The sequence below is a fragment of the Danio rerio genome, chromosome 7, assembly GCF_052040795.2.
Source record: "Danio rerio strain M-AB ecotype USA chromosome 7, GRCz13ab, whole genome shotgun sequence".
Taxonomy (NCBI): domain Eukaryota; kingdom Metazoa; phylum Chordata; class Actinopteri; order Cypriniformes; family Danionidae; genus Danio; species Danio rerio.
In genome coordinates this window covers 52,515,482-52,536,687 of record NC_141027.1, presented here as the reverse complement: position 1 = coordinate 52,536,687, position 21,206 = coordinate 52,515,482, and the positions used below count along the sequence as shown (strand labels likewise).

General features: G+C 37.9%; 1 protein-coding gene across 4 annotated transcripts in view; it reads left to right on the top strand.

Annotated features, from left to right (window-relative positions):
• nhsl2 (NHS-like 2) overlaps window positions 1-21,206 on the top strand; it is a 145,409-nt gene that overhangs the window by 10,614 nt on the left and 113,589 nt on the right. The window contains exon 1 of one of the 4 annotated variants that reach the window (XM_087261759.1): window positions 12,593-13,050. The exons of 2 other annotated variants lie outside the window; for them this stretch is intronic. In XM_087261759.1, the coding sequence (XP_087117885.1) occupies window positions 12,960-13,050 (91 nt within the window). In that variant the 5' untranslated portion in view covers window positions 12,593-12,959. Of the gene's footprint in view, window positions 1-12,592; window positions 13,051-21,206 lie in introns of those variants that run through there. One more of the 4 variants, XM_087261757.1, reaches the window with a different exon arrangement.

The following is a 21,206-nucleotide window of genomic DNA, read 5'->3' as shown; positions in this document are numbered from 1 at the left end:
CTATACTGAGGTATTAGGACCTGCACAGACCACAGGTTGAACACCCCCTGCTGGCCTCTCTAACACCACTTATATGGTCCTAGTTCAGCTAGTTTAAACGGTCTCCCATCCATGTACCAACCACGCTCAGTCTTGGGCTACAGGGTGATATGCATCGGGCTGAGGTAATTTTGCATTATGGACAACATACACTTGATTTTAATGTTAGCTACTGGAGTTCTTATTAAATAATAATATTATTAAGTATGTATATTTAATGACTAAATCACAAAATTTGTGTTTACATTTTAATAAATGACAGAACATTTTTTATAAAGGTGACATTACCAAAAATGCTTGTCAGTATATTTGGCAGTACATTTTAAACATATTTGAAGTGGTGATCTACTACGATATTATATTTTAAACTTTAGTTGATGTGTAATATAGCTGTGTGAACATAAACAATATCTTTGAATGTAAAACAATCAAAGTTCAGTTCAAAGGAAGACAGTCGCTGTTTCTCAATATGCGTTCTTCAGCGGTCTTGCGTCCTCGTGTTCTCGTGAAACGTCATCATCAGCTGCCTAAGTTCAGTTTCAATACTCAAGACCGCAAGTACGGAGGACGCGTGAAACTTGCCGGATGTGTTCTTGATATCGAGGATGCACCGATGCAGACTTGAGCACCCAACTCGCTCTGGAAGTCCCAGAAGTCATTGCGACTGGAGGTGGGAAGCGCTGCCTTTTATCTAGATTACTTATTAAAGGGCACCTAGGTTACCCCTTTTTTCAGATTTAATATAAGTCTTTTGCGTCTCTAGAATGTGTATATAAAGTTTCAGATCAAAATACCCATCAGATTTTTCATTATACCTTTTACAAGATGCTGTTTTATACTGATTTCCAGCAGGGGGTGGTTTTGTCGTACTGCGCCTTTAAGACGAGTCTTTCCCGCCTACTATTTCTACATGCCTCCTCCCTCAGCTGGGTCAGACAACAGACAGACTTAAAGGAAGAAGGTCTCACGTAGCGTTTGTGAGATACTACAGTAAGAACTAACCTTTACTAATCAGTATTGTAAAGTTGCATTGATAAGTCACACACAATATCGTTACAAACGCACACCGCAGATGACACACACACACACACACACACACACACACGCACACGCACGCACGCACGCACGCAGGCAGGCAGGCAGGCAGGCAGGCAGGCAGGCAGACAGACAGAGCGCGCTTAGCTTAGTTAAGGCTAACCTCAAGTACTGTGTGGATATCTGTTATGCTAATGTACAAAATAAACCTGATTTAACTTCCACAAATCGGGATTTAAGAGTCTTCTTTTATAATTGTTCTGATACGCGGCAGTGCTGATGAAGAAAAGCTGAAGTAAATTGCTGTAATTAATTACACACGTGCACTGTTTTAAAACACTTTAAACATGTGAAACTTACTCTTAATCACATTTGATGATGATTGCTGATCCTAGCGAACAGAACAGACCTTTTATTCCCGGTTGCTTTGCGTATGTCTGCCTGGTCTTGTTGACATATACACGTGACTACCGGAACATGTTAATGCGGGCAGCTGTCAATCAATTCGGTGGGCGGGGGGATCGCACACCTACGTAATGGTGCGATCGATTTGAAAACAGCTCCAATTGGCCGACCCTTTTTTTTGTAGTTAAATTGAAAAAAAAGGACTGGGTGTGTTCATATCACTCCAGTATGACGGTTAATACACTATACCAACACACAGATCTGTCCAAACAGCTTGAAAAGTAGATTTTTTACCATAGGTGCCCTTTAAAGTTCATAGATATTTACCTCAGGAGTTTCCCTAAATGAAACGGTGAAAGTAAACATTTCCATGGACATCTTAATAAAGGAATAAACACATTAAGGGTGTTTGCTTGCTGAAATTTGTATTAAAATCTGTTTTATTTATATTTTGCAACATATATTTATAATGTTTTTATGCAAAATATATATATATTGAAAAGGGGAAAAACAATAAATCGTTGTATGAAGGCTGGAATGTTTAAATAATTTACCATTTAAAACACGTGAAGGTCATGTGACCATCAGGAAGAACGCAGCATCTCAATTCTCAAAGGACGCGTTCTCTGCCCTCGCGGTCTCCTGAGTTCGTTCTTCCAAGGACACCTGGCAATACCGGTCTCCACTAGAACACAAGTATGTTCTCTGTGTTCTTGGAATTAAGAAACAGCCATTGGCTCTCACAGAGTTAGCTTAGCAAAACCTACATTGAAAGAAGTTTGGGGACTACAAAAAAATACATCTGGGTTAGTGAGATCACAAACGCTTCAGCTTACGCACATTCACTATGCGCAAACACCCTGTGCAGCGAAGGAGTGTGGCCAGAGGAGCTGTAATGTAGCAGAGAAAGCTAAAACGGCATCCAAACGCTGCTATTTCCACAGAGCTTCTTCTGTTTCTATATTTGGGCTTTCAAAGGACATGACACAAAGAGAGAAGAGCTTACAGTTTAATTTAATGACATTTCAGAGAGTTCTAAAAATATATAGTTCTAGCACTTGACAAAGGATAGCTTCCAGAATCTCTCCCAGTTCAGTGCTGAATTTGGCTAAACACTCCTCAAAGAAGAAGCAGCTCCAACCATAATATCAGAAGCTGTGGGTTGTGAGCCACAACCTGTGTTTTAATTTGTTAAAATTGGTCTATCACCTGCACAGTGTCTAGTGTTAACGGTATGTTGTAGCAAAGACGTAAACAAGGATGTAAACAAAAGAAAATGCTGTTTGGCACCGCTAACAGTTTAGCTATAAATTCAGACAAATTCTGCAGAGTGCGGACATGAGGTTCAGCTGTGTCTTCTTCATTTTCTGTCTGATTCAGGGTCACACTGACACGGCCAACAGTTTCACTTTACACAGCAGAAGCAAAGCGTGTACAAGTAGAGGTGTGACTCTTTTCCTGGTGATGTGGAGCTGATCCGCGAATCATAGGACATAATGCTAGCTGACCACTCAGTGTCTTTTAAGGGTGGACCTTTCAGAGGAACTAGGAAATATGACAGTTGTTTTCATGCTAGCAGAGTAGCTGTATATAATCAAGGTAAGATTTATGAAAAAATAAAGTGATTTTTAACATATGAAGCATGAGCACACATTGCTTTGCATCTTATAAACACAAAGAGCCTTCAAAATACACTGTGGACCACCCCTTTAACAATATAACAGAAGTGATTATGGCATTAAAGTATGCTAAAGTGTATTTCTGTTCACATGGGTACAAAGTTTATACCCTAGCTGTGCTTTTAGCCCATTTCTCCATATTTAAAATGCTTTTGTGTCATTCTTGACATTAATATGTTTTGAAAAGAGGCTGGAAAAAGGCTGGCGTATTTACACTCTGTGTGAATCCCGTTATGTGTTTACTCTGTCTTCTCCTTTAAGATTCATATCGAAAGAGAGAGAGAGGAGCTACGTTTCCTCTGGGGCCTGACAAACACACACACACACACACACACACACACACACACACACACACACACACACACACACACACACACACACACACACACATGCATTTACACAGAGACAAAACACACACACATAAACATCTCCCACAGTCTTAGACCAGTCACTGACGTTTGAAAAGTGTTTGTGTGAAGTTTAGCAGCTGTGTACTCTTGCATCATACAGTAATGTGTTTCATCATCTTCCTCCTCATCTTCTAGCATGATTAAACCCAAGTATTGTGAACAGCTGTGCGAAAGCGAGTGTTTACGTGAAGGTAGCTGAAGATGCCCCAGAAATATCCTTACCATCTCAAAAACCATTCTCCAGCAGACTGAAACTATTATCCACTTGTTACCATGGCGACCAGACAACAGGTCTTCTTTTATGAGCGGTGAGCATTAGGCTTGACTCGAGTGACCTCGTGTTACCTCAAATGGGGAATAATTCTGGGTCAGAGAGCCATGTAACAGATGCCTTGACCAGGGAGACGTTTCATACTGGGATCGGTGGAATATGGCAGGGTCTGTCCAAAGCATGCTGCTTTACATGTTGTGCACTTTAAGTCGCCGTCTCCGTTCATAGTCTGAGCAGCAGACAGCCAAAGAAAACAAAAATCTCTCTGTTTATATTGAATGGACTTCAGCTGACCCACCGCTCACAGCCGTAAGATAATGCCAATGAATAAACAGAGCAGTGCTCCATATGTTACAGTGTCTTTTAAAGCACCATCTCCAGTTTGTCTGCATCCATTCTACACCTGGTACTGCAGTGTTTTATCAACACACAATTTTTTAACAATGAAGGAATCGATATTTAGTTGGAGAATGGCTGCTTGTCAGAATCAACAAATGGCCTGAGCTTGGGAGTGTTGTAATAGGTGAGAAATGATTTCCAGATGTTGGGGGAGCAAGTGGAGTGGCTTATACTTGAGAAAAACATGAAAGAGATGAAAGGACACCAAGTGAAGAGAAAAGATGTAGGATCTGATTTCAAATATTCACATTTGTGTTTCGTACTACATTTCATTCATTAAAACATTTGTATAAACCATTTTATTCAGTAAAGCATACATTTAAATGGATACTTTCCTCACCAACCTGTCCTCCAAACCATTACCAATGTATGTGCAGTTTGTCCAGCCTGATCTCACGAGAAAACGTAAGTATTTTACGTTTTGCCAGTTTAGTGGCTAATTCGTACGAATTCGTACGAGTTCAGTCGTACGAAATGGTACGATTTTAAAAAGGAGGCGTGGCACCTGACCCCACCCCTAACCCCAACCGTCATTGGGGGATAAGCTAATCGTACTAAATTGTACAAATTAGATCGTACGAATTCATACGAGTTAGCCACTAAATGAAAAAGTTACGAATTGCCGTGAGATTGTGTTGGTTTGTCACATTACTAAAATATGACCTACACTTCTTATCTGGTTTCTAGTCCAAATATCAAAAAATTCTTAAATCAAGAAGCATTTTCTAATATACAAGAAAAATATTATATAATATTAATATCAAAATTAAGTGAGGTAAATAATCTGCTTTAAGTAAAATAAACATATACTCACCGGCCACTTTATTAGGTACAACTTACTAGTACCAGGTTGGACCCCCTTTTGACTTCAGAACTGCCTTAATTTTTCATGGTATTTATTCAACAAGGTACTGGAAATATTGCTAAGATATTTTAGTCCCCATTTACACGATAGCATCATGAAGTTGCTGCAGATTTGTCTGTTCCACCACATCCTAAAGATGGTCTATTGGATTGAGCTCTGCTGATTCTGGAGGCCATTTGAGTACAGTGAACTCATTGATGATTAACACTTTATGACATGGCATGTTATCCTGCTGGAAGTAGCCATCAGAAGATGGGTACACTGTGGTCATAAAGGGAAGGAAATAGTCAGCAACAATACTTAGGTAGGCTGTGGCAGAGACACGATGCTCAATTAGTACTAATGGGCCCAAAGTGTACCAAGAAAATATCCCCACACCCTTACACCACCACCACCAGCCTGAACCATTGATACAGGGTTGGATGGATCCATGCTTTCATGTTATTGATGCCAAATTATGACCCTACCATCTGAATGTGGCAGCAGAAATCGAGGCTCATCAGACCAGGCAACGTTTCTCCAATCTTCTATTGTCCAATTTTGGTGAGCCTGTGTGAATTGTAGCCTTAGTTTCCTGTTCTTAGCTGACAGGAGTGGCACCCGGTGTGGTCTCCTGCTGTAGCCCATCCGCCTCAAGGTTGGACGTGTTGTGCGTTCAGAGATGCTATTCTGCAGACCTCAGCTGTACTAAGTGGTTACTGTTGCCTTTCAATCAGCTGGAACCAGTCTGACCATTCTCAACAAGCATCAACAAGGCATATGTGCCCAGAGAACTGCCGCTCACTGGATATTTTCTCTTTTTCACATCATTCTCTGTAAACCTTTAAGATGCTTGTGCGTGAAAATCCCAGTACATCAGCAGTTTCTGAAACACTCAGACCAGCCCGTCTGGCACCAACAACCATCCCACGTTCAATGTCACTTAAATCCCCTTTTCTCCCCATTCGGTTGCTCGGTTTGAACTGCAGCAGATCGTCTTGACCATGTCTACATGCCTAAAATGCATTGAGTCGCTACCATGTGATTGCCTGATTAGAGCTTAGCTTATTTTACTTACAGCGCTGGCAGATTACTAATTCATTTTTAGATATTTGAACATTAGGCTTATATTTTTTGTGTACCGGTGTGTTTCCTAAAGTAATGCCTCTAACGTGAGTAAACAAAATTCTTTGTGCACTTTAATCTACATATATTTGTATGATTTGTATCCCTCCATTGTGTCATAGTAGTGCAACAACCATGGGTTTGAGCCAAGAGTACACAGACATTATAAAAATGTGTACCTTGAATAAACAGTAAATCAAGTTCCAAACCCTTTGCCATTAGCGTAAATTTAGCAAATTGTGAATAGGAGAAACTGTATGTGAAATACTGTCTAAAATGTCTACACACTGCATTTAAATGAAGCAGAATTTTTCTGATTACCATTATTTTTCCACTGACATTAAAACATAACTATAGGTTGTATTATGTTTGCACAAACAAATCTCTAGGAGGAGGTTTTTAGTAACTGGGGTTGGCATTTTGGTGATTAGAGTAGCAGCCATGTCCAGAGTCATGAGAAATCTATTTGGGCCTCAGATGATCCAAAGTAGTTCAGTGGTACACTGTTTAGTGCCTGATTGTAATTAAAATCTCTGTATGATGCACTGTATGTTGTTGGAACTACTGGTACATTTATGTCATCTTGCATAAATCATATTTATTTATTTATTTATTTTTGATGCACATGAACCCACCACAATGTCATTGTGAGTGGTTCAGCTTCTAAGTTGGGGGCGTGTGAAATATGGCGAACTCACTGATCTTTAAAAGAGAATAATATATATATATATACCATTATATATCTTATTATAGATCAGTGGGTGGAATTCATGGATGCAAATCAACTCTTGTGGGTTGTCAGTGATGAAACACAGTTGATATGAATTTTTTTTTACTTTTTGTTTTCTATAAGGAGAGTTCACAAACCCTGCTGTATTATGGCGGCAATGTGCTTTCTTGTAATTTATAAAAAGTATGTAAAAACATTGGATTGATTGGAATGATTCTGCAGTTGGATTGCATCTCCATCAAATCTAATAAAAAATCTATAAACCTTTTGGGGTCCCCCGAAACGTTTTTGTTGTGGTCTGTGCTATTTGCAGTGCATTTCTGTAGTTTCATGTGTTGTGAATATTTTTGTGCATAAAAATCTATAAATACACTCAAGAAAAAATACAATTTAAATAAAGTGTTTTATCGTTTCCCGAGTCTAACAGTATTCAAGTACAGTAACTGAATAATAAAAATAAAAACAATACAATACAATTAATCATTATGGTGAAAAAATAGTACAATTTCTTATACCTGAAGGTTTTTAAAATCATTATACAATCACAGGCATCATGCAAATCATGAACTATAATACAAACTCAACACTGCATGTGCTGCCATGTGACTATTACGAATGATCACATTGCGATATCGATGCTAAAATTATATATCATGTAGGCCTACCTCATGTTGTTATCATGACTTGTCAACTTGTAGGAAGTAGCAACATTCCAGCAGGATTGAATGCAGTAATTATGGTGATTATTGCATCTTTTAGCATTATTGCTTGCCAGTTAGCTTAGCATAGCAGATTTCCATTTAGCCTTCTAGCTTGGCGTATCTACTATTCACATTTAAATGTGTGCTTCAAACTCTTTTAAGGTTAGCTTTCAGTGTAAATCTGTCAGTTAGACTTTCAAATGAAAGGAGCTACATCATGTCCAATTTGTTTTGTTATGCACTATGTGGTAAGCAATTATTGTGTGTACACTGAAGGTGGAACTGATGTCTTACAACACTGAATAAATTGTTATTTTAAAGCTGCAGTATGTACTTTTATTTTATTTTTAAATGATTCAAAATGAATTTTTCAGCTGGGAATTTGGAATGTACAATTAATGTTTCAATTAATCTAACCGTTCAAAGATCTAAATGCATTGTTTTAAAAAATTAAAATAGGAAATCCAGAATTGAGCCAAAGCAGTTGGGAAGAGCTGTAAATTGCTCAGAATGGGTCTGTTTAGCTCAAATGTAATCTATGAGGACTAATGCAGCACAGTGTGTGGTTTATAGACTACTCATTGTCCATTTACACCCGGGAAATATGAATATAACTCTCATCATTTTGAGTAGATTTGTACTACTTTAAAACCAGAGGTCTGCAATGTCAGTTACATCACCCCATAACAGTTTTAATTATAAAAGTCCATAATTTTTGCTAAAACAATACTCTTTTCTTTAGTTTTGTTAACTTGGGAGTTGTTCTGCATCCCCCACTGTTGTTTAGGCAGGTTGATGAGTGTATTCGGTAGGAGAGAGGTGTCAGAGTGCAATAAGAGAACAGACCGTACCAAAGCTGAGGCTCACACTGGCTTTTAATTCTGCTGCCATAATGAGGACCGTATGTGTGAATACACCCCGCGCTGTGCCTCCAGCTCCACCCAGTCCACACACACACACATATATACAGACACACCTGCACATTCATACTGTGAACATACACAAATATGGGTGAACATTTCAAGAAATATGTCTTTTATTTATACGCCCATCACAGCATGACATGGAGCGAGCCATCTGACTAGTGCATCAAAACACAGAGTGCAGGGATTCGGTTCAGTGGTTTTTATTCCATGTCTTTTGCCAAATCACCAAACCCACATTCCTCTAGTGGGTCCAGCGTGTTTCTTGTAAACGGGTTCCACTGGCCACTAATTTCCAGTCTTCGGAGCACTTCCGACCACAACACAAACACAGCGAACAAATCGGATGCCATCTCATCACTCAAGGTGTCAAATTCTGCTGTGGATTCAGAGCAAAAGACAGTTGCTTGCTCTTCACTTTAGCCAGAAACCATGAAGTGTGTGAAATGTGACGCTGCTGTCAGAAAAGCAATGAATTCAGGTGTCAGGCGTTGTATTTTATAACTGAATTATTGCTGAAAATAAGATCTGTGACCAACAAAAACACTTATTTGACATTTTATGCTTGTGTTAAAACAAGTTTATTTTGACAAAGTAGAAATTACTTGTCTTTTTGTTAGTTTGACAAAAATCTGTAAAAATGTCTATACAACAAAATTTAGCACGTTTACTTAACCTAAAACAAATTTCTCCTAATTGAGTTTAAAAAATTAGTTTTGTGAACAAGTTCACCCAAAAGTTGAGTTAATCTCAGACCTCCTCACTTGAAAAAATTAAGGTTGCAGTATTTCTAACTCTAACAACAGCGACAAAAATAATAGTAACACCAATAATAACATTAATGTCATTATTATTATTAACAACAACAACAACAACAACAAAATTATACTAACATAATTTTAATTCATTGTTCATTTGCAATTGATCTTTTTTTGGGAGTGACAGAAAGACCTTTAATGTGAATTTTCATCTCATATTTACCAAGTACGCTTTACAAAAAGAAAAGCTTAACGCATGTGGACTGTTAATGTCTATTTAACTGCTATGTACTGTATGTATGTATGTATGTATGTATGTATTTATGTATGCATGTATGTATGCATGTATGCGTGTATGTATGTATGTATGTATGTATGTGTGTATGTATATATGTATGTATGTATGTATGTATGTATGTATGTATGTATGTATGTATGTGTGTGTGTATATATATATATATATATATATATATATATATATATATATATATATATATATATATATATATATATATATATTTGCTTTTTGTTCACTCAATTTCAGACATTTTAGATCAGTGCAACTGAAGTTTTTAAAAGTTGATTGAACAAGAAAAAGCAAAAGAAAATAAAGAGTGTAAGTTTTTTGTTCACTCAACTTGAAGCCTTTCAGTTCTGCAGACAAAAAAAATGCTCAGTTGGAACAACTTAAAAAGTTTTGATACAGAGTAGTTCACCTCTCCAGAAAACTAGTAATCTTATGTTAACCCAACTAAATGTTTTTTGTATTACTGATAAATCATTTTAGGTCAGTGCAGTTGATGTTTTTAAAAGTTAAGTGAATAAGAAAAAGCAAAAGGAAATAAGCATTATGTTTTATTATTATTATTTTTTGTATTGACAGTGTATCATGAACCTTACAAAATCTCAAGTTAGGCTTTAAATAAACAAAACCGTTGGCAACGAAACTTGGTCCTTAGGTCCACTGTCCTACAGAGGTTATCTCCAACTTGTAAGTTTTGCAGTAAGCATAATAAGAGTTTCATTAGCTGGTTCAGGTGTGTCTAATTGACCCTTCGCTAAGCCCCACCCTCTTTAGTTACTGTTGCTACACCTGTCAAGCTTTCATGCGTGCCTGACACATCTACAGTATGTATGCTCTGGTGTCAGACATTCCCAGGGATATAGTGGTCGTTTTTGGCGAACAGGTGAGATATCTGAGAAAGCCAGACAAAAAAGTACTGCAGTATATATTACAGGGGTATATTCACAACATATTAGGCAACCGATTAGAGAATAATTTAATCAAGATTGAAGCTAGGTTAGCCTTGCCGCCTTTAACAGCTCATGCACATCAGGAGAGGTGAAATTTAAAAATAACCCAATAATAACTATTTTAAACCGTGATTTTTTTTTTTCTGTCAAAAAGCCTGATAGACTACTGTTGTGCAATGAAATAAAGCATTACTAACCAACGAGGAAACACGCATGGACTGTGTGTTTACATAATTCACAGAAAGAGCAGGCAAAAAGATGTAGGAAATTGATAGATTTATGCCTAATATTAGCATCATTGACCCATAACAATGTAGAGTACCTGTAACTGTCAATATGTTTGTGTGCTCCTTTATCCAGTTTCTATTCTAATTTGCAGTTAAGTGGAATAAATAAATACATTGAAATGCAAATCAAAGTAAAAATAGCAGAAGTGAACAGATAGATTGTCCTCACCAGCAAATATAAGTATATTGATCGCAAGTGCTCGATTTGTGATCACATCTCGGTTGTGTTCAGTTGATATGTAATTTTACGTAGCTTGAAACAGATGGAAATATGACTGTTATTAGTATGACCACTATGGCGAGGGCTCAAACAGAACAGTGCTCATAATATCAAGCGAAAAAAAAAGAAAGAAAAAGACATCTGTAAAACAATGTGCTTTGTATTTTTGTAGGAAACAGTTCAGCTCTGTTAAGGATAAGAGGTGTGTGACTTATTGCCATCTATCGCTGAATGTGAATATTGAAAACAAAACCACTTAACTCCACTCCTTTAGCTCCCCTCACAGAGCTTGATACATGCAGGCATTTTTCCCCTTGGGTTTTAGGTTTTGAAAAGGGAAAAAAAATCCACCACCCTGTCCAAACTTTTAGGATACTGGGTATCAGATTTGCACAATCCATATGCACAGCGCTTTGGCCTGTTTGACAGAACCCCTGTGCATAGCTACAGTTGCTGAGCCACAATTGGTGAGTGGCGATTTTCGGTGTGGCTTAGGGGAGGGTGAACTAAACGCATGTTGTGTTTCATATATATGCATTTCACATATACAGTATATGTGTATTTGGTTCTCTTCTGACTAATGTAATTTATTGTTCATTGATCAATAATTTTTTAAGATTAATTTTGATTGTAATGGAAAGGGTTGATGAGGTTTGGGATTTGGAAAAGCTTCTGTTTGTAATTGTACTTTTTAGGTTTTTATTTTTATTTTGTTTTTGTCTTTTTTCATGTCTTTATGGGGTCCCGTTGAAAATGAGATGTTGTATTTCAAGGGGTTATCCTTTAAATAAATTAAAATGGAAATGTAACTATTTACAACATCATCTCATCACACCAACATTTAAGTAGATCACATTGACTTTTAGAGCAGCGATGGGGGGTGGGGAGTTAGGATGATTCTAAGCCGACCCTCCAACCTATTACCTGTTATTATTATTTTTGTCGTTGTTGTTAGGGCCAGAAATACTGCAAGCTTAATTTTTTCAAATGAGGCTGTCTGAGATTAACTCAACTTAAAGTAACAAGTTGGCAGAAGCTTTTTTGGGTGAACTTGCTTTTAACTTAATGAAGAAATTTTTGCTTTAGGTAAAGTAAACGTGTTAAATGTAGGTGTACAGTCATTTTTACAGAATTTTTGCTAAGCCAAAAAGAAAAACAAAAAAAAAAAAAACAAGTAATTTTAACTTTTTCAAGTTGGCTTTTTGCGGTGCAGTTAGGATGAAAAATCAATAGACTATTGTTATATTTAGTATCAGAGCTATGTGTCCAATCAAACATGGGTCTATGAAGGCAAAAATGTTTTGTAAGTTAGTGAAAATAGCCAAATTAGATAGTAGTAGCAAAGATATTATTTTATATTTTACACAGAATGCACGATATTCCCTCATCCCTAAAACTATTTAAAAATACACAAATTTGTCTTGATAGCACATTTCATCATTATCTGATGTCCAATGTAAAAAAAGCATTGGAGAGCCACTAATATACTGAACAGCAGGTGTTTCATAGCGGCGATACAGTGTGAATGTGCTGTTTCCTAATTTTACAACACTGTTGCCTTATTTGTGTCTGTGAGCACGAGTGTGTGTGTGTGTGTGTGTGTGTGTGTGTGTGTGTTAGCCGTGATTTGAGGCTGACGCCGCAGAATCTGCTGCAGTGAGGATGGAGAGACGCTGAACTGATGAGAAGGAGAAAGTGTGAAGGGAAAAGCAGCTGCATCCTCTCCTCCTCCTGTGAGGTGTGTGTTCAGAGTATGACGGCATCCACCAGGGAAAACACACACTCTTGACCGCTCATTTATTCAGCACAGGACAACTTTCCAGAGGGTCGCCAGTCGGCAGTGTTTGTGTTTGTGTGTGTGTTATCGGACAGTACAGGCATGCGTTGGAGGAGGCGGAGGTCTCCGGGACAGGGCAGACAGGGGGAGACCAGGGGTTCGGAGGCTGCGTTCAGCATGCCCTTCTTCAGAGGTAATGCTTCTGCTCATCTCTGCGCTGCTCTTAACACAGTTAGATGAAGATGTGGGTTTTCTATTGACTGTGTATGGTTTGTAATGTGCTGTGATTTATTGTGTGTGTGCGTGTTGTAGTTTATAGTACTGTGTGTGTGTACTGATGTGCTGCAGTTTCAGGTCTTCAGTGGTCATTCATTCATCATGCACTCTGTTCCGTCTCACACACACACACACACACACACACACACACTGTTCTACTTGCTCAGCGGGCTTACGCACACACAGTTTGCTCTTCAACTCATTAGCTGGACAAGGTTAAGTACAGATAATTACTTTTTATTTGTTTTATATAACATTTTATTTAAATTAGGTTTTATTTTTTAATAAGGTATATTTATTAGATTTAAGAATAATAAAGCAGTTCGAAAAGACTGCACATAAGTTGTTACAATTTTTTATTGTAAATAACTTATTTTTAAATATATATTTACATTTATATTTAATATATTTATTTATTATAAATAATGTTCTTTTATTAAATATTATGAAGCACGACTGATTGTAACATTAATAATCATTTAATTATAAATACATTAAGTGTGATAAATATATATTAGAATGTATCTTCTTATTAAATGTGTTTATTTATCATAAATCATATGATAAATATATTAGAATGATCTCTGAAAACTATATTGTCATATAAAGTTTGTTCCTAATAATTCAAAATACTTTTTGTATTGTTTAGGAATCAAATTTCATAACAACAATGATTTATATATATATATATATATATATATATATATATATATATATATATATATATATATATATATATATATATATATATATATATATATATATATATATATATATATACTACAGTTCAGTCTGGTTCTTGAATCTGATTGGCTGATAGCTGTGCGATGTTATGCAAATACCAGCACTCGTCCAGCCTCTTAACCCTTCACCCTTGTGTATTACTCCACCCACATACAGCAACAAGCAAAGGACACTCTACAGTTTGACAAATATTGCAGCAGTTGGACAACATAATGTACTTTAAAGACTTTTTTAGTCGAGAATGTAGTTGTTTACATTGCAACTATGCTATTTATTTATAAGGATAGTCCCTATTTTAAAATAATTGTAATTTCTGAGAGACAGCACATCGACATGCATCAACCTGTCTTACTGAGCAGAGCAAAGACAGTTGATGTTGTCCTTCCACAAGATAGCGACAGAGAACACATAATAAGCCCTTAGAGGAGAAAACCAGAGTAATTTCTAACTAGAGCTGATCAAATCATTATTAAACTGGTAAGTGATATTCTAACTGGATCTCTCTCTTTTGTATGTTGCAGTGCTGTATTTATACCATAGTAATTATAGTGTGTAGAGGTTGGGATAGGACTTATCAGGAATGTATGTATTTTGTGTTGGCCACTCTATGTATAACCCTAAGTTACTTTTTGGTTGGCCATCTGTTTTTTAATGAGTCTCCTGTTTTTGCCACTGCAGACTAGGTAAGTGAACAGAAAGAAAGAAGAAATGCCTGCATGTGTTTAGCGTTTTTCTTGTCGCAAACACAGCAGTAATCTGATAGAGTTTGCACTGCTTTGGCTTTTTGGGGTTAATTATTGTGATCTCCCGAATGCAACAGAGAAATACTGGGAAAGGTCTCTGTAGACTGATGGCATTTCATGCCGTTCAGCCTTATAATCTTAAACTGTTGGCAAATTCAGCTGTTTTGTCATCACTTCAAACATTACACTAGAGAATCATTTAAACACTAGCTCTAAAGTAGCGTTTTCTTCTGTTCTGATGGTCAGCTGCAGATGTGAAGGAATGGCATAAGAAAGTAGGTCCTCATACAAAAGGATTTTTGGGACTCTCAGTGTTTGATTTTGTTATTTATATACACGATTATGCAGTCAAACTGTTATATAAATGCAATATCACACTCATAGCAGTGCGATGTGGCTGTATATTGTCTCTGGTGGGACACTAAGAAATGGTGGGACAACATGAAGTGTTATATGTATATTTGCCACTTGGGAAATGTTAATTATATATAATTTGCTCATGCACCTTTTATACTAGAGTGATAATACTAGCCTTTTTAGTAGCTTTTCATAGCATTAGGAAAATACTAGCTCATACTAGTCTGTATTTCATTGCTTGTTTTATTACCGGTAGTTAGCTTTAGTTAGCTTGGTATAACTTACCTTGGAATGTCTTAATTGGCCAATCAGAATCAAGTATTTTAAAGAGCCATCAAATAATATTTAATAATATTTGATTCATTTAAGGTGATGTGGTGGTGCAGTGGGTATTGCTTTCGCCTCACAGCAAGAAGGTTGCTGGTTCGAGCCACGGCTGGGTCAGTAGGCATTTCTGTGTTGAGTTTAAATGTTCTCCCTGTATTGCGTGGGTTTCTCGAGGTGTATAAAACATATGCTGGATAAGTTGGTGGTTCATTCCGCTGTGGAGACCCCTGGTTAATAAAGGGACCAAGCCGAAAAGAAAACGAATGAATGAATGATTCATTTAAATAATATAAAACTGAGTCAATTCTGGCCACCCTATTTTATAAACAGTTTACTTTTACTCACACTGGGTCAGTGATACAGTATACAGTAAGTAAAACCTGTGTTATCAGAAGTGGAATGTTAATGACAGTCTGGCGTCTTTTCACCATCTCTTAGACATGTTAACTATGGTATGCTGGTCTCAGTCTACAGTTTATCAACAAGCCTGGCCTCAGATTTCTCCTTTCTGACTTAACATCTGCAATTCTTTTCATATTTGCTTTTGGAGACAGAAACCAGCAGCAGAATAAAGCATAGCATTGAGCTCTGTCCTCTGGGCATGAAGACCTTCAGCTCCAATCATCATATGACACTATCAGATGGGAGCGACTCTTACCTCATTGCAGCCAAAGCCTAATTTTTCATGCAAGCGCTCAGTAATGGACTGAAAATTTCATGCAGGTATTTATCTACAGTTCGTATAAGTCCTTTGCAAATGAGTGTTTGTGTTTGTTTGTGGTTTTATTGGATTTTAGGAGGTCTGTGAGGTCTGTGTCTGTCTTGGAGGTCTGTGAAGAGTGTTTTAATCAGTTTAGCTGTTTATGCTTTCTTTTTAGGTACTGAGAGATTGTTTTCAGAGCGGGATGTTTTTGGCTCTCTGGGTGAGATTCTTGCATTTCATTTGATCCATATTTGATGAAACGGGTTTCTCTCAAAGTCTTCTGATTGTGGTCCAGGCAGTGACTCCAAAATGTAGATGAGCTGAGACTCTCTTCTCTGTTTGCGTTGCTGGATGAGATTAAAAGAGATCTGGAGTGTCTGCTTAGTGCTGTGTTGCTTTAATATTAACTCAAAACAGATTGTTTTGTAATTGGGGGTTTCTACAGAGAGCATTTCCATTCATTTATTAGTTGATTAATTGAGTTTATTGGACACATTAATGATCATCTCAACAATTAATCTGTAGGCTTTGAATGCTTATCCAGTCATAAGTGTTAATCTGTGGATATTGAGATGCATGCATAATCTGAAAGCAGAATAAATAAGTTTTCTGTTGATGGTGAGGCTTGAACAATGGCTGAGATACAACTATTTGAAAATCTGGAATCAGAGGGTTCAAAAAATGTAAATACTAAGAAAATCACCTATAAAGTTGTCCAAAATAAGTTTTTAGCAATGCATATCAGAAGTTGACATATTTACTGTAGGAATTGTATATCATGTTTTCATGGAACATGATCTTTACTTAATATTCTACTGGTTTTTGCCATCAAATTTAAAGAGCCTATTTCTATTGTGCATTATAAAAAGTCATATTTTGGTTTTGGGGGTGTCTAACAATAGTCTGATATGCATGCAAGGCCAAAAAACACTTTCATTGTCTTATAATATGCGTTTATTTTTAATTATCCCAGCGACTTCCATATGATTCGTTCAGCGATTCATTTGTTCCCAAACCCTTTCTTTGCATGATGCTAATCTGTGCTTATTGGCTCGATGACCCGGTCTGTTTTGATTGGTCGACTGCGTTCAGCGCAAGAAAGAGATAAATGTCCAGCACAGCTTATAAAGCTGTAAAGTTTTGAAGTAGTCAGAATGCAGAGTGTATGTGTTAGCCCAGTGCAGGAGTGTATTAAAGCAATGCAGTTAAACACCAGCATATTGCTCTTCTCAACCATGACACACATTCAGTATTAATCCACACAGTGGCAAAAGCTGAACAATTTTAAAACTTGACTGCTGCATGTGTGTAGGAACATGGTGGCCATAGCAACGACAAATGTCAGAGGATCGTGAGCTCACAAATGCATTTAAATACCTAAACAAAGCGGCTTTATGTGAATATAAAGATTTCACCAGATACAGTACAAGCCGTGTGGAGCGATTACAAGTAACAAAACACAATTAAATATATAATTTGCAAGCTAGAAGGAAACAAGGAGGCAATCATTTTAATCGCACTTACACTTGTGAATTAGAGGAAGAAATTGATTCATGAACTGTGTACTGTAAAGTTCCTGTGAAGCTCTGACAAAGTCCCATACATCAATAGTCTTTTCTGATCCTTCCTTTAACAAACGGCCAATGAATCACTGTTGCAGGGTAGATTATTGCATTAATCCACAGAACGTTCACTTATTAATGTTTACTCATCCTCAGTCATGATCAGTCCCAAACACACCCTCACTCTGCTAGCATCTGAAGAGAAAGGCACGTTCATGTTTTACCGGATCCGTCACTACATATTTGGTATTGTTTTGTGTCGACATCGATATGAACAGTCAAAAGATCCTGACGAACAACGAATCATTTAAACGACTGAGTTAATTTTTTTATTTAAAAAATTATATTTTTGAACAAGTTGGACTTTCAGATTTGAACCTCAGCTGGATGTTTTTGTTCACTTAGAGCTGCAGACTGCATGAAAGCTCATTTTAAAAAACCCATAATAGGTTATTCCCAAAAATATACCTGTGCAATTTCAGACAGGTTTTATTGTTTAGGATTGCATTTTTAATTGTTACTTGTTGCTTTACTAATTGAAGAACAACAACAAAGAAAATTGCTTAAGCTGTTGAAACTTCTCTGTTAACAAATGCAGACATGGAAATCAAGATTATGCTTATCTGAATAAACTGATTTGTATACAGTTGAATTCAATGCAGATTCTGTGCAGTAATAATAATGTTATAAAATGTTTTAATAAGAATAAAAATAGGAAAATAATAAACTGCACATTTTTAAATTAATTTTGCGTCTCTCTAAAAATTGTACCTAAATATCAAAAGAGGGCGATGCAGTGGCACAGTAGGTAGGGCTGTTGCCTCACAGCAAGAAGGACACTGATTCGAGCCTCGGCTGGGTCAGTTGGTGTTTCTATGTGGAGTTTGCATGTTCTACCCATGTTCGCATGGGTTTCCTCCGGGTCCTCCAGGTTCTCCCACAGTCCAAAGACATGCAGTACAGTTGAATTGGGTAGGCTAAATTGTTTGTTGTGTATGAGTGTGCATGGATGTTTCCCAGAGATGGGTTGCAGCTGGAAGGGCATCTGCTGTGTAAAACATATGCTGGATAAGTTAGCGGTTCATTCCACTGTGGCGACCCCAGATTAATAAAGGGACTAAACTTCCGATTATGGCGAGGTGCTGAGAGGTCGAAACTTTTTAGCTCTGCTGCTAGTTTGCGATTTGTCAATCCTACAATACCAACCAGAATTGCATCTGAAGTCAAGCAACACAAAAATAAGAGTATAGGGAAGTGAAATGTAACGCAAAGGTGCCAAAAAAGACAAAAAAAAAAAAAAAAGAAACGCCGTGGCAGCTGGTGACGGTCCTGACGAGGATGATGACGAAGCAGTAACTTCAGATGGAAATAACGAAGATATTTTGAAAGCTATAATGGAGTCCAAACAATGACAAAGGGACTAAGCTGAAAAAAATGAATATCAAAAGAAATCAATAGCCAGCAGCTAGCTCTTTACAACTCTCACATGGTTGCCCATTAAAGCCAAGGAGGGCTGCGCCTAGTCAGTACCTGGATGGGGGACCACATGGAAAAGCTAGGTTGCTGCCGAAAGTGGTGTTAGTGAGACAACAGCAAGGGGCGTTCAACATGTGGTCTGTGTGGGTCCTTATTGGCCCTGTATAGTGACGGGGACACTATCTGGTTGTTAAGTGTGATGTCACACGAAGCGGCTTCCGGGTCCAAGAGCTCAATTCAAATGTATAAGGGAGACTCATGAAGTGGTAATTATAAGCGTTTACAAAGCCATTTAATACTTTCGAAAACCACGATCGCAATATATATGTCCATGCCTAATATCTGATGGCCAGAAAGTCATTCATTTTTTTATAAATTGTTAACATTTTGGTATTTGTGATGCAGCCAGCCCAGAGATTGTTTGTCGTGAACTTTAATGTGTGATATGAATAAAAAGTGATCATAAACAAATAATTTCTCAACTCAAATGAGTGGCGGCTTGGACCCGGAAACAGTTTTACATATGTCACCAACACGTCATCACTTAACAAGCGGATACTGCTCAGTGAGCGCTGTCAGTGAGGATTGTCTTTCAAATGAGATGTTAAACCGAGGTCCTGACTCTCTGACTGTGTAGTCTGGTGCAAAATGGCTGCTGTCACGTCATCCAGGTGGATGCTGCACACTGGTGGTGGATGAGGAGATTCCCCCTAATGTGTAAAGCTCTTTGAGTGTCCAGAAAAGTGTTGAATAAATATAAGGAATTGTTATTATTATTATTATTATTATTAAAGAGCCCATATTATACATGAAATAGGGTCATATCTTGGTTGTAAGGGTCTCCAACAACAGTCTATTATGCATGCAAGGTCAAAAAACACTTTCATGGTCTTATAATCTGCATTTATTTTTACCTAATTATCCCAGCGACTCCCGTATGAATCGTCCAGTGATTCATTTGTTCCCAAACCCCTCCTTAGCGCGAAGCTAATCTGTGCTGATTGGACCGATGACAGTTTGTCGCGATTGGTCGACTGCCTTCAGTCGGAGAGTGAAATGCCCAATAGTTAATCAGCAATATAAAAAGTAATCACAGTTCATACACGCTCGATAGTGTAGGCGTGGATTTTAGCTGCCACACACACACAAAAACACACACACCTCCGCACGATAACGCTCCCGCTTCCGCCTGCACCCGCCAAGTTTTAGCCTGAGAACCTGCCCCATTTTCTGCCCGCCGCGCCCGATCCCGCTAGAGCGGGGGAGAACACAACCAAAAATCACCCAGCTATACAGTCCAGACAGCCAAGCTGTCTGTATAAACACACACACAGCACCAAGCACACAAAGCTCTCTCTCTCTCTCTCTCTCTCTCTCTCTCTCTCTCTCTCTCTCTCTCTCTCTCTCTCTCTCTCTCTCTCTCTCTCTCTCTCTCTCTCTCTCTCTCTCTCATACGCGCGCGTGCGCACTAACACACACACACACACACACACACACACACACACACACACACACACACACACACACACACACACACACACACACACACACACACACACACACACACACACACACACACACACACAAGCACCAAGCAGACACATAGGCAAAGCTCTCTCATTCGCATAGCAATATCTGTGATATTGCTAGACAGCCCGCTCCCGTCCCAAATTAAACCCGTTACCGACCATTCCCGCGATTTATTCAGAAATTTATGCAGACCTCTACCACGGAGCTCCATAAACAAAGCAGCACGCGTCACGTTTTTAATGTGATTTTGCACGCGATAAAAGAATATAGCCAGTTAACCTGATACAGTACACGCGCTTACAAGTAACAAATCACAACTAAATACATTTGCAAGCTAGAGTCAACGAGGCAACAACTTTAATCGCACGTACTTACACTTGAGAAATGAAGGAAGAAACCCATCCTGACGTCCATCAGTAACTTACTCTTTACTGATCCTTCCTTTAACAAACGCAGATGAAGTATTCTTTGTAGCATGTTGCTTCCAGAAGTTTCCAGTAGTTTCCAACTGCTTGGTTATAATGCTAAGGTTTCATCTTTGGGTAGAGACTCGATATAATATCCATCTGCAGTGTGACTTCAATCGACCGGCATGTTTGTGTGCGTGTGTTTGTGGGTGTGTGTGTGTGTC